The sequence below is a fragment of the Myotis myotis genome, unplaced genomic scaffold (genome assembly GCF_014108235.1).
Source record: "Myotis myotis isolate mMyoMyo1 unplaced genomic scaffold, mMyoMyo1.p scaffold_m19_p_1, whole genome shotgun sequence".
Taxonomy (NCBI): Eukaryota; Metazoa; Chordata; class Mammalia; order Chiroptera; family Vespertilionidae; genus Myotis; species Myotis myotis.
Genome location: NW_023416313.1, coordinates 181,102,725 through 181,116,954, shown reverse-complemented (window position 1 = coordinate 181,116,954; position 14,230 = coordinate 181,102,725). Strand labels below are relative to the sequence as shown.

The 14,230-nt window shown below is 50.1% G+C and overlaps 1 protein-coding gene across 4 annotated transcripts in view; it reads left to right on the top strand.

The window, feature by feature from the left end:
* MEGF11 (multiple EGF like domains 11) overlaps positions 1-14,230 on the top strand; it is a 233,210-nt gene that overhangs the window by 163,066 nt on the left and 55,914 nt on the right. For all 4 annotated transcript variants that reach the window (XM_036305423.1, XM_036305400.1, XM_036305416.1 and 1 more), the window contains exons 7-8: positions 1,647-1,783; positions 6,330-6,542. In XM_036305423.1, coding sequence (XP_036161316.1) covers positions 1,647-1,783; positions 6,330-6,542 — 350 coding nt within the window. The remainder of the gene's footprint in view (positions 1-1,646; positions 1,784-6,329; positions 6,543-14,230) is intronic.

Here is a 14,230-nt window from a genome sequence, read left to right as displayed (position 1 = left end):
CTTCGTACAACTATAAGGATGTTCACTTTCATGAGAGCAAAGGTTTTTCTTCTGTTTTCTTTGCTCCCTGCATTGTTCCTTTTGTCTATTTGTCTGCTTTGGTCTCCTTTCATGTTAGAGCCTTCCTGTTAGAAGTCTTCTTCTAACAAGTCTTCTTCATGTTAGAATCTTCTTTCATGTTAGAGCCTCATTTCAAATACCTGGTGCTCCTTGGCCACCCGCTCAGATTTTACCATGAGCCTCAGAAAAGCTGGTTGGAAGCCTGGGTGCAGGGATAGATGCCAGGTGTGTTGACTGATGGGATCCTCAAATATCAGAATCTACAGGTCTTTCCTTCTGAGCTCTCCGTGTCCCCGAAAGGAACCCTCCAGAATCCTGCCGCAGGGAGTATAGTCTGGGAATCTGCATTCTAGGAGCTGAGCAAGGAAGAGAGCAGAGGGCCTGATCCTTCACGGGAAGAGCTCTGCAGGATCCCCGTTTCCCACGGGACCCCACCCTCGGCTTGGAATCCCTGTGTCCACAGCCTGTGTGGGCCAACCTTGCTAAACTGCCAGTCTTGGGGAGCCATCTGTCTATTTGAAAAGAGGGCACAAAAATCTGGGGTCTACTTCCCTCTTTTCTTTTTTAATCCTCACCGAGGATATTTTTCCATTGATTTTTCAGAGAGAGGGTGGGAGAGGGAAAGATAGAGAGAAATATCAATATGAGAGAAACACATCGATTGGTTGCCTCCTGCATGTGCCCTGACCAGGGCCTGGGCTTGGAAGGAGCCTGCAACCAAGGTACATGCCCTTGACTGGAACCGAACCCGGGTCCCTTTGGTCCGCAGGTCGATGCTCTATCCACTGAGACAAACCGGCTAGGGCTAATTCCCTCTTTCATACAGTTTCAAATAGTACTTACTCTGTTTCATCACACCTGTACCTTGGCCTTCTGAGGTTCCTGCTGTCTCTGATTCCTGAGCTTTTCTGAGGTTACAGAGCAACCCGATGTCTTCCCACACTCCCTTGCAGGCACTTGGCATTGCTGAGAAAGCAGAAATCTCAGCAGTTCTGTTCCTCCACCTGCTCTTCCTTCCAGCAGTGACATCTCTCGTCTTCTATAGTCTCCTCCCCATTCCTTTCGTCCTTATAAGTTTATATCTCCCCCCTTTACTCTGGTATTAGGTGGGTTTGGGAAAGAAGTAGAGGTAAATGCATGTTCCCAGATCACCATGTTCAATCATAGTCTCTGTTTTCCCTCAGCACTTTATTGCGTACCAATGTGAGAGCACTTCGCACCTGATACTTTAGTTCCCTGCTTTATCTTGTCTCTCTCCCCAGTAGACTAGGAGGACAGGAATCAAGTCTTAATCATATTTTTATATCTTTAGTGTCTAACAGTGCCTGGTACGTAACAGCCACTCAGTAAATAAATGTGTGCTGAATAACTAGATAAACAAATTGGCCTCAGTCTGCCCATCTCTAAAATGGGGCTTTGGTATCATGATGTCCAACTTTCTATGCTTCTGTGGTTGGGGAGAAAGTTCCACTAAGGAAACAGGGTGGTCGCTTAGGCCGTAGCCACAGTGCCACTTCCAGGAGAGAGTGGCCTTAGGACTGCATCTCAGAAGCACCACCTATGCTGTCTTTCCTCCTCCATTTCAGGGAGCAGTGTGTGCCCAGCCATGCCCACCAGGGACGTTTGGCCAGAACTGCAGCCAGGACTGTCCTTGCCACCATGGAGGGCAGTGTGACCACGTGACTGGGCAGTGCCACTGTGCAGCGGGGTACATGGGGGACAGGTAAGGATGATGTTAACTCTTGTCCTTGCTGTTCATGTCACTCATTTGCACGGCAGCCTTGCAGAGAGCAGCTGATATGTACCAGCCCACAGCATACTCCTGCCAGCGTTCCTTTCTCAGAGAGCATTCTGAGTCCTGCCAGGGAGATTTATCAACTCTCCCTTCCTCACCCTTGGGCTGCTGAATGTAGCCCCTCCCCCAGCCCAGGGACCTGAGCCCTGAACTTGCATTGACTCACCTGGGGAAGCAGGCGAGCACCTACCAGCCACTCTCTACTTTCTGCCCTCCTGGAGGGAGGCAATGGCACCAACAATGCAAAGAAGCCAAGAGTGCCAACTCATTTCACACATTTTGCACCATTTCTTCTAGAAGTGGGTTTGTATTCCTCATGTGAGTTCTGCCATCAGTTTGCATCCTCTGAAGGCCTATGGTCTGAAAGCAGACCGAACAAGGACACCAGTGTCCTGGGATCAAACCAGCCTTGCAGAGTGGGTAATCCACAAAACACATAACTAGGAAATAACTGCATGGGCACATTTGCCACAGTAGGAAGGATGCCATGATGATAGGATAGGGTGCTATGGAAGAATGAGAAACAACCAGTGGGTGGGACCAGGAGTGTTCCAGTGTCTGGTAGTGAGTAGACTCAGAGCTGGAAGAGGGCATTTGCTCACAAGACTGGGGTCAAGCCTCCTTCCTTGCACTCCCATCCACATGTTTCTCTTTGGGCAGAGAGAGGAGGCCCTTAAACCCCCCGCCTGGTTCTGGGGACCCATGTTTCATCTCTGGTTCTGGATTTGCTTGCTCTGCCCAGACACGGTGGGATGAGAGGAACGTTTGTCTGCCATTCCTCCGCCTCCCCTGTCCAGGTAACATTAGGAAGCAGAGACTGGGCTGAATCAACCAATGAGTCCTTCTGCCTCTGACCGGTATAACTGGGCTTCTCCAGCTCTCACTAGAGTCAGCCCCAAATCCTCATTGATGGCCAGAGTAGAGCTTTTCTGTTGTTGGCCATGGGGCTGCTTTCACCTCTTTGTGAGCCAGGGTTTATCTCCATGAGCTTCGCAAGCGCAGAGCATGGGGTGTAACAGCTGGGGATCCATCCCTCCATGATCGCTGTCAGAGAATAGGTCCCTAAGGGAAGGACTGAAGCACTGAGCCCACCTTCCCATCCTCACCATCTTCCCCCAGGAAGGAAACTCTCAGGATGAGCCAATAGGGACAGGAGCGGGAAGTCGGGAGCCAGGACAGGACCCCTATGTTTCAGCCACTTTCACAGGATGGGGAATGTAACCCCCTTGTTGGAGAGGAGCAGGCCCAGGGCTCCAGCTGCCTGGACTCAACACCATGGACCCTGCTTCATTGGCACTCTCCATTTTCAATGCCAGGATGTCCCAAATGGAGAAGTCATCCATCCCTCTTCTTGTTGGGGTCCAGCCCTTGACCTTGGAGTGGAGAGAAATCTCAGAAGCCTCAGGGTCCTCTAGCAAGCTTCACCAATCGAACAACAGAGAAGAGTTCAGTAGAAGGACCGGGTAACACTGGGTTTCCCACCACAACGGGCTGCCTGGTGTTTAATATTTTGTAAAATTGCCTCCATGAATTTTGTAGGTGACAGCTGCATTAACCCACCCCACATCATCATGAGCATATTAAAACTGAGTGGGTGTAATAACGCAGGCCTCCCCGGATAGGCAGAATCCAGTGCAAATTAAACACGAAACGTAACGAGGGCTTTGCAGCTCATTTTGTAATTTAATTGAGCAATGTATCTGGTTGTTAATGGCAATATCAGACACATTAGATTGATATGTTGCAAAGGAAGGATGTTTAAGTAGAAAACTAATTCCTGCTGTGATTACCCTTCTGTTCCGCAGGCCCCGTTATTAGCGTGCTTTGTGTAAAATTCATTAGTAGTCGTTGCTTGATCTCTAAATAAATAAGTTATTTAAATTGTGAGTACGAAAAAAAAGAGGCTGATTATGTAAATGGATTAGGTTGTCAATATTTCATTTCCAGATCCTTTTTCTGGGCTGTGGAGTCAATCACTTCATAAACATGGCAGGTGGGGAAGTGCCCTGCAGAGGAGGCTCCCTGTCCAGGGATCTGTCCTTCCTGCTGGTGGGCGGGGCCAGGAATGTTCCAGTGAAAGGGAAGAGGGGTCAGGGCACTTGGGTTTCTTTCCCTGACGGCTGAGACATCCAAGGGGAGCCAAGCTCCAAGACTCCTAGAAAAATCCATTCTGAGGCAGAACAGGGCTGGCGATTCATATAGTAATTTTTTTTCAGCTCTTCAATGTTCTGCGTCCTCCCCTTCTGCCTCAGTTTCCCTCCTTGCCTCCTGCCTCCCCACCTCCTTCCTGTCTTCCACCTTCCATTCCTTCTCCAGACCTTCCCTTCTTTCCTCCTCTTCCTCCCTCTCTTTTCTGTTCTCTTTCCCTTCATGAGGCCTCAACTGGCTAAAACGCAGCAAGATTTGTAGGAAGATGATCCGGGATCATCTCAGCCACATGCTGGCTTTATGAGGTTGGAGCAGTCACCTCGCCTGTCGGCATCTCCGTCTCCTCAATCCAAAGTGAGGGTGATGGGACTGTCTGCTGCGTTGGGGGCCTGGGGACAGGCTTTGGGAACAAGCAGCTGGAAGCCCCTCTCTATCTGGTGCCTGGGGATGCAGTCATCATGACCCCTGTGGCCCCCTCCTTTCGCCACAGTGGCTATGAGAGGTGAGACTGGGTGGCATCTTCCTATGAAGGAAGTCCGGGGGCTTGATCCCAGCTACGATCTCCTCCCTGTCATTGTGGGCTCGAGGCAACGAGGACAAAGCCAGACAGAGACACCCCCTTGTGTAGTTGCCAAGACTCATGCCCAACACCCTCTGCTCTGTTCCCCAGGCACTTGCTGGCTGACCCTCCCACGTCACAGGGGTCTGGCCACTGACCCTGACAATAGGCAACCGAGGTCACCCAGACACAGGTCTCCAGCCCTGCGGTGGAGAACATGGTTCTAACTCAAGACTCTCCAAGATTAACAAAGAAACTAGGGCTGTATGTTTTAAACATCGTTTATTGCTACCCCTCCCAATTATTGTGGAAAACCTGGAACATGTGACAATTAAAACACTTGTCCGTCCCCAAGTCCACCCCATTATTAACGTTTTGAAATTGTTCCCTTTGAGCTTTTTTATGTCAGAATCTGAGACAGAAAGTCAGATGGGCTCTGTTATGAGAACTGCAAAAGCAATATTTACATGAGTAATAATAATAAGTAACATTTCTTACCGAACCCTTACCATGCACGGGACACCTTTAAACGTTTACACACATTATTTCATTTAATCCCCAAACAGCCTGGTGAGGTTTAGTTCTCATCCCCTCTTGTGATAAGGAAGCAGACGCCGGAGCTGTAGGCTCTCCGTCTCTCCCCATCAAAACCCCAGCGGCTGTTTCTGCTTGTCTCTGGGGCGCAGGAGTTGCCCACCTCTGTATTCCACAGGCCCCCGGGCTCGCCCCTTAACTCTTCAGGTCCAGTTGCTGTGACAGTGAAATTGCATCCCCTGGGCATAGCCCTGGGTGGGGTGAGGGGTGTCTGGCATGTGCAGGGAGTTAGGGAGCAGGGGTCACACTCTCCCACAGAGGGTCCAGAACCAATGGCTGTGAGTCTGAGTCAAATAATTACCATTAGGCCGGGAGCTCCAAGTACCAGGCCTGAGCAGAGGCAGGACACAGAGAGGGCCTAGTCCTTTTTGGGGGGTTGGGGGCTCACCAGCGGATGGGAGAGGCTCAGCCCCTGCCTTGAGGGGACCCTCAGTCCAAGAAAGAGGAAGTCTCCCGTCTGATGGGGAGGGGGATTCTGTAGTCAGATGAAAGAGGCTGCCTCCGGTGCTCCTGGGGAAAGTCCACCTGGCAGAGGAGACACGCCTCCCAGCGTGAGAAAGGGAGACCGCACACCCGCCCAAAAGGCGCAGAACAGCAGAGACAGAAAATGGACATGAAATTAACCCATTTCATCAAATCCAAGATGCCACCAATTATAAAGTGCATCATTATTTTATATTCTGCGAAGAATGAAAAACACTGGTAATTGCACTATGACATGCCATCAGATAGAAGACTTGACTGATTTCAGAGATGTTAAAATGCACTTTTAAAAGGTAAGGTTTAGTGTTTAATGGGTAGAGAAGTTTCACTTTGGGAAGAGGAAAACCGTCTGAAGACGGATGGTGGTGATGGTTGCACAACAATATGAATGTACACAATGCCACTGAACTGTATACTTAAAGTGGTAAATTTTATGTAACATGTTTTATTGTAATCAAAAAATGAAAAAAACATAAGGCCTATGATCAATGAAATGTGACTGTGCAAATTCAGTGCGGGGGACCAGGGGAACCTGGCAGGAAGGGGAAACCGACAGTCCTGGCGGCCGGCCGGGACGCCAATGAGCACTTTCTGGAAGAGGAAAGGGGAGGAGCTGTGGGGGTGCGTGCTGGGTGGATCTGGGAGGGCAGGTGAGGGGCATGGCTTCAGCACTGTTCTGCTGTCCCACAGGTGCCAAGAGGAATGCCCCTTCGGGACCTTCGGCTTCCAGTGCTCACAGCACTGCGACTGCCACAACGGGGGCCAGTGCTCACCCAGCACCGGTGCCTGCGAGTGTGAGCCGGGCTACAAAGGCCCACGCTGCCAGGAGCGGCTGTGCCCCGAGGGCCTGCACGGCCCAGGCTGCACCTTGCCCTGCCCCTGTGATGCTGACAACACCATCAGGTATGAACTGGAGGTAGGGGTGGGTGGGCACTGGTGGGGAGAGGGCTTCTCAGGGCCCAGACCCTCACCTGCAGCCCGGTCATCCAGGCAGAACAGAGAAGAACTGGGACCTCAGCAACCATCTTTGCTAACCACTTTGATGAAAAGAAGGGAAAGCCCAGGCCTCACAGACAATCAGAACCAGGACCCAGGTCACCTGCCTCTGTCCACCACACGAGGCTGTCAGCATTAAAAATGGGCTAACCTGAGACCCACGCCCAGGAGCAAGGAGGAGTCTGATGACCTTCAGAGGAGTGGGGTGGGGTGGGTAAAGTCACACAGTCCTTGGAGGCCGGGATGGCAGGCTCCGGTGCCACAGGCCCTGGGGAATTGTCCTGGAGAACATTTCACCTCCACACGCTCTGCATTTAACCAAATGCTTCCCCGGCCCCAAGGTGTCCAGAGATAGGACTGCCTGGGCAGAAGCAGGAGCCACAGAGGGCCGGTAGTAGGCGGTATGGCTCTGCCCAAGCCAGTTTGGCTCAGGTGTCAAGAGTGTTGGCCCACAGACTGAAGGGTCTCAGGTTCCATTCCCAGTCAAGGGCATGTACCTTGGTTGCAGGTTAGATCTCCACCTTCTGTCGGGCACTTGCTGGAGGTAACCAATCAATGTGTCTCTCTCACTTCAATGTTTCTCTCTCTGTCCCTCTCTCCCTTCCTCCAACCTTCCCTTCTCCTTCTCTTCCATTCTCTCTAAAAATCAATGGAAACAATATCCTTGGTTGAGGATTTATATTTTTAAAATATATTTTTAAAATTGATTTCAGAGAGGAAGGGAGAGGGAGAGAGAGATAGAAACATTAATGATGAGAGATTCATTGATCAGCTGCCTCCTGCATGTCCCCTACTAAGAAATGAGCCTGCAACTTGGGCATGTGCCCTGACTGGGAATCAGACTGTGACCTCCTGATTCATAGGTCAACACTCAACCACTCAACCACACTGGGTGGGCCTTGGGTGAGGATTTTTTTAAAAATCAGTGAGGGCTGTCCTTAGCTAGAGAGGAGGGACAGGAGGGACAGAGGACAGGCCCTTCATTAAGGCCTTGGCTTGGAGCCAGCCTCTCCCTGCACTGTGTCCTTTGGGGCTTGGGGACACCTGGGCTGAAGCTGGCCCCACCCCTGCTTCCAGAGGAGCCTGAATCTGGAAAGCCAAGCTGCCCTGGGGCACCTCTCTGGCTCCCTTCACTTCCTGCTTCGCACCAGCTGGCACCATCTTCTGATATAAATGAGACTGATGGTCCCCGACAAATGCCTCCACAGCCCTTTATGTGGCTGCCTCTCATCTGGGTGGTAAAGTGTGGTGAGAGGCTCCCTCCTCCCCTTGGGCCGGCAGGACAGCTCAGGGGAGGACTGGCCGCTCGGGGCAGTGCATGCTGCTGCTGTTTGCAGCCCTGTCTCTGGGACAACCAGGACTTAGTCTCAGACCCTCTTCATTTCCAGCTTCTGATTCTCCACAAATCACCCAAGAGCCTCTGGCCAGTGCAAACAGAGGCATCTTAGGGAGTGTTATGGCCTAGATGGAATCTGTCCTCAGTCCCAGTCCCTAGAGCTGAGCAGCTGGGGTGGTGCTGCCTACAAGGGCGGGGGCTGGGAAGGAGACTGTGGTAGGGGGGCTTGTATATGAGCTGAGCACTCATTTGCTCAATCATTCATTCAACAAACACTGAATGCCTGCAGGGGTGGACTGCAAAGAGGAAGTAAAGGGTCCTTCATCACGAGTCCAGCCCGAAGGTACTCAGGTCTGCGGCCGTCATACACACTGAGCAGCTTCTATCATATTTCTTCAAAACCAGTTGTGAGGCACAGCTGTATTTTATAGACTACTAAACAAGGAAAATGCTATCAACTGAATCATGATGCGCTATTGATTGTATAACACACTCAATATCAGAACTATGAAAATGTGGGAGAAAATGCATCTTAGAATCATTGAAATATATATATGGCTGGTCCACATTGTGCTCAAGTCACTGTGACCCAGGGCTGTGTGCAGAAAGAACTACTGGAGGCTGCTATGCTGGTCAGGGAAGGAGGTGGCAACTAGGCTAGAGGCCAGGGTGAGAGCTCCAACGCTCTAAACACAGGAGTTCCACATGACCTGTCAGGGGACTGGGTAACTAGCTCAGGCTGTTTCATAGTTAGGGGACACAGGAACCCCCATGCCTATTGGGAAGCCAATGGAGGCCCCTCTCTGGGACAGGAAGCAAGGCTGCTACTGAGATCTAATGCAGGGCGAGTCCCTGCCACAGAGATCCAACCAGGGCCCAAATGAAAGAGCTATTGTTTTCCTCCCGTGCCTGAGCAGCCATGCCCTGCATAATTTATCCCTTCTCTGAAGGAGTCCTCGATGCATTATTAATCTGGAAGGACTCCCTCTTCTCTGTCGCTAATCTCAGCCCATCCAATATTGATGATTATTTACTTTACTGTCTTTAATGTGTGTCATGTTCAGAGACTGGGAGGCAGTAGCGCTGCTTAGAAGTGGAGGCTTCGAGAGCACCGGGTAGCCAACCCCCCAGGCTGGTCTCCTCAGAGTCTACATGAGCCTGGGCTGCTTGAGGGCAGGAGGGCCTGGCTCATCCACCTCTGCAGCCTCAGCATGGCGTAGTGCCTGCACAGAGCAGATGGTTCTGCCCTTGAGCTGCCGTAGCTCTATATTTTTAAAAATATTGCACCCCTTTCTCTTGGCATACTGCCCCAGTGGCTGAGCCCCCAACACTCACAAAGCTCAGTCTAACTCAGGGTTTCACAATCTCACCACTGTTGACATTTGGGGCTGGGTAATTCCTTGTTGTACAATTTAGGGTGTTTAGCAGTATCCCTGGCCTCTGCCCACAAGATGCCAGTAGGAACACCCCACCCCCAATTCTGAAAACCAGAAACGTTTCCTGGGTGGCACAGGGAAGGCAAAATTGCCGAGGCTCAGAGCCTCCAGTCTGACTGAGCGTCTCATGTTACACTGGCCTGTCCCCATGGACAGGGAAGAGCTGTCTTCCTCTGTGTGGACACAGGTCACTTCCCTCTTCCCATGAACCTTTGTTCCATTAGAGAGCCTTCTCTTGGGGCCCTAGAAAAACTGAGGGACACCTCTGTAACTCCTAATCCCAAAACAGAGCAGCTGCAGGTTCTGGTGGGGTCCGGGGCCCCCGAGTCCTGACCTCAGAACTACCTCTGAACAAATGTCCTGAGCTGTGTGCTTCTCCTCTCTCTGTCTCCATTTCCCCATCTGTCCGTCACCTTTCAGCAGCCCGGTCCGGGTAAAGTTCTCTTGTAGTCTTTGAAAGTGAAGCTTCCATCCAACTCCCGAGATGGAGCATGGGACCCCCGGGAGCCTAGCCTCATCTTCCTCCGGCTTCTGCTTGCTTCTGTTGTAAGAGCTTACGACAGAAGCCCTCCCTCCCAAGCCGGCTTGTAAGGCCTTGAGTATCTTTACGAGGAAGACAAGGACTCCCAGCCCCCACCCCAAGGAAACCCTGCTCATCCAGCCATCCCCAGCCCGCCTGCTCTGCGCCCCTCCGGAGAGGCTGCTTCAAAGATGTGAAGTCCACGTGCCTGGGAAGGCGCAAGTGGCTGATAAGATCCCTCAGCACTACATTCCCTTTGTGTAGTCACACAAAGAAGCCACCCTCCTTCGTAAAGGAATAACCTTGAAGAAGAGGGCCTGCGTGCCGGCCTCTCCCAGCTCCCTCCACAATTGGGTTGTCAGAGACGGATTTTAGCAGCCAGGATCATGTATTACCTTTGAAAGATTTGATTCAGCCAACAGATGCAGCATTGATAGTAATCTCAGAGCAGCCGGGGAAAAAAGGCAGAAAAATCCACCCTGAAAAGATTCCTATATTGTTCAACTTTGGGCTCCCATTAACTTGTGATTAATCTGTGTCTGGGGAAATGGGAGAAAGGCGAGGAAGGAGACGCAGAGCAGAGCTCAGCACCAGTGATGGTGACTTTCGCCTGAGCCAGACCAGCAGTCACTTGCCCGCCCTGTGACCCACGGGTGTGAGTGGCTCTGCCCCCGCGGGAGGAGGAGAGCAGGAGGCGTGGAGAAGGTGCTGAGAACACAGGGAGCACGTGCTCAGTCATCGCCATTCAGGCAGCAGGCGTTCCCCACCCTCTTTCCAAAGGGATTTTAAAGTTTTTATAAAACATGATAAGTGACCAAATTAAGAAAATAGAGATCTTGTTTTTTAAAAGGAAATTGTAGGAGATAGCCCAACCGGTGTGGCTCAGTGGTTGAGCATTAACCTATGAACCAGGAGGTCATGGTTGGATTCCCGGTCAGGGCACATGCCCGGGTTGCGGGCTTGATCTCCAGTGTGGGGCGGGCAGGAGGCGGCCAATCAATGATTCTCTCTCATCATTGATGTTTCTATCTCTCTTTCTTTCCCTCTCCCTTCCTCTCTGAAATCAATAAAAATATATTATTTAAAAAGATAATAAAAGTGTAGAGATATGAAAGGAGAGGGAAAGAAAGAATTTCAAGTTTGGTTTTTAGCTTTCTGGTGCTCAGGGTGAAAAGTAAAATTGGTGCTGAGACACACCTTTGAGCAGCCAAAATGCTGAGAGCTGTGGTGGAAAATGGGAAATGCAGGCGTGCTTAGAAGTCAGTGTTTGCTGGTTCACTGTATCTGTAGCATGCTTCTCATAGGGCGGTGTTCCCGCAAGGACAAGGACCTGCAGTAAGAGATTCTATAGATGGGAAGGGCAGAAGGATGCCTAAGATCCTTCAGAATCTCCCAGGCTGGGCACAGCTGATCGCTGCAGCCAGCACCGCCTGCTTGTTATTTCCTGGGTCCAGGCATTTCATTCTCCACCTCAGTGACTGAGCCAGTCCCTCTAACCCTAAACCCAAACCTCAGAGGAGGCCCCTGGATAGTCGAAACTGAGAAAGGCCATGCCTGAGTGCTTTGCTGAGTGTTGGGACAAAAAGGAGTAACCCACACTGTCTGGCTGAGGGTCAGGGCCACCAAATGGGGCCTCCTGCCCCTTGGCATCCATGCAGGCCACTCTTTCTCCCCTTACCATGTAGGGCTCGGGGAGGAGTTTTTCTGGAAATTTTTGGAAGAATTTCTAGGCCAGGAAGTCTTTTTTTAAAATATATTTTTATTGATTTTTTTTTTACAGAGAGGAAGGGAGAGGGAGAGAGTTAGAAACATCAATGAGAGAGAAACATCCATCAGCTGCCTCCTGCACGCCCCTGACTGGGGATGTACCCGCAACCAAGGTACGTGCCCTTGACCGGAATCGAACCTGGGACCCTTCAGTCCGCAGGCCGATGCTCTATCCACTGAGCCAAACCGATTAGGGCTAGGCCAGGAAGTCTTAAAAAACTCATCCTTTACATGCATTCTTCTTTTTTACATATTTATACTTTAATTGCTTTATATCTGTTTATAAATATAGGATGTCCCCCAAAAATGTATACACACACTGAAATATAAAGGCAGTATTTATTAAAATACATTTTATTTTCAAAGTTGAGCTATCAGCTGTTAAAGTGTGTTCACATTTTTGGGGGACACACTATATATGCTCAATTTGGGAATGTTAGAGAATACATAGAAATTTAAAGAAAAAAACTCAAAATCACTCATAATTTGTCAACCCAGAAGGGAGCACAAAAACCATTTTGTTGTAATTTGTTCATTCATCATTCATCATCCATGTCTGTATATATCTACATCACTTTTTTCATACTTTAGATTATGACTTTGCATATAATTTGCTTATTTCACTTAACCTTATATCATGTCATTAAATAGTTTGGAAGATATTTGAATGCTTTTTTAAACATTCCTTCTTATGAATTGTCATAATTCATTTCACCAGTATCCTTTTGTCAGAGGCAGCATGAGGCAGTGGACAGAACACAGTCACACAGACCTGGGTGTGATCCGGCTGCCGCTGATTTCGCTGTGTGACCTTGGGCACGTCACATAACCTCCAAGTGCCATCTGTAAAACAGAGGACCCAATGCCTAGTTCACAGGCTTATTTGATTATTAGAAATATATGTGTAAAGGACCTGGCGCTTTAGCAGCCTGGCCACATGTTATTTATTATTTAAAGTGCTTCCATTTTCCACTGTTATAAATAATGCTTCGGGAAACATCTGCGTCATAAATCTTTCCCCACAGCTATGATTATTTCCTTAGGATAGATGCTAAGAAATGGAATTACCAGACCAAAGGATCTGAATATTTTTAGCAGGACTCCCAATACATACCCTCACATTGTTTTTCAGAAACCTTTACCAGCATTGAATCTTGTTCCTTTAAAACCAAAAATCTTTTTACTGTTATAATAGATAAAAAGTGATATGCAGTTGATGATTAATGAGACTAGTTAAGAATCCAACATTTTCCAAAATGATTACTAGCTATTTGCACTTCCTATTCAGGAACTGCCTGCTCCTGTCCATCCCTCATTTTCCAGGGGGTCCCAGAAGAGAAATGGCTTTGTTGGGCTTCACACAATTAGTTTGTTCATTATTTCATCCGCCAAATATGTACTGAGCATCTCCAGTGTGCCAGGGACCCTGCTCCATCCCAGGGTACAATACAGAGGTGAAACAGACAGCAGGCTCTCCCCATGGGGCTGTCACCTCGTGGCGGGGTGCGGGGGAGAGACATATGATACACAAGTCAACAGACACAGAAAATAATCACTTATAGTGAAAGTACTATTCATTCCCAAATATTTAATTGGCCGTATGAGCCAGACACTGGAGATCCACCAGTGACCCAGGGAGACAAAGCCCATGTCCTTGGGGAACTTAGCAGAACTAAGACTTGTACCCAAGCTCCTCCTGCCAGCCCGGAGCAGGCTTCTTTCAACCACATCCCTTCGGCTGACGCTGGTGCAGGGAGGCAGGTAACAAGGAATCTAAGAGGCTCATCTTCTCTGGAGTGTTGGTCTCAGTCCTCCCAGAAGGAGTTGCCAAGTGCAAGAGATTTACTAGGGAGACAGCTGTGAGGGGAAGTGGGGAAGGGGCTGGGTAGGCATCATCAGACTGTCATGCAGGTCTGACCTGTGGGAAGGAGAGAAGGAAGCAAGGAAGACTGATGGGAGGTCTTAGACCGCAGCGCTGTGCCAAGAAAGTTTGGTAAGGCAGGAAGTCTTTAAACCAACATTGCCCACCAGAGGAGTCCCAGCTCTCCCGGGAATGTGCTCTGATCTTAATATCCCTGCTGTGCTCTAGCTGGGAACAGCCCAGGGAGAGTGTGGCCTCTGGGCAAGTGCAGGGAGTCCAGACCCCGCAGCTGGGGCCATCGGTCAGTTACGCACCCCCAGAAGCCTGAGAAGCACACAGTCACCACATCTCACATCCCCTCTCATCATGAAGGGAGGCCATGGCAGGCAGCTCCCGCCTTTAGCCAAGTGGCCCTTTCTCTGGCCTAGACAGGTAGGGGATGGAGACAGTCTCCTCACTCTTAAGGAAGGGGCCCTGGCGAAGCACAGCTAGAGAGCGTCCTCTCCAGTGCAGACGTTGCCAGAGACCGGAGGGAGGCCCCGTTTGCCCTGAGGTGTCATTTAACTCAATGAACGTTCACTGAGTACCTGCAACGTGCCGCTGGCTTTCACAGAAACCCTCTGTGCCTGCCCACACCAGACATCAGTCTTGGGTGCAGAGTTGGTGAAGGTCTGG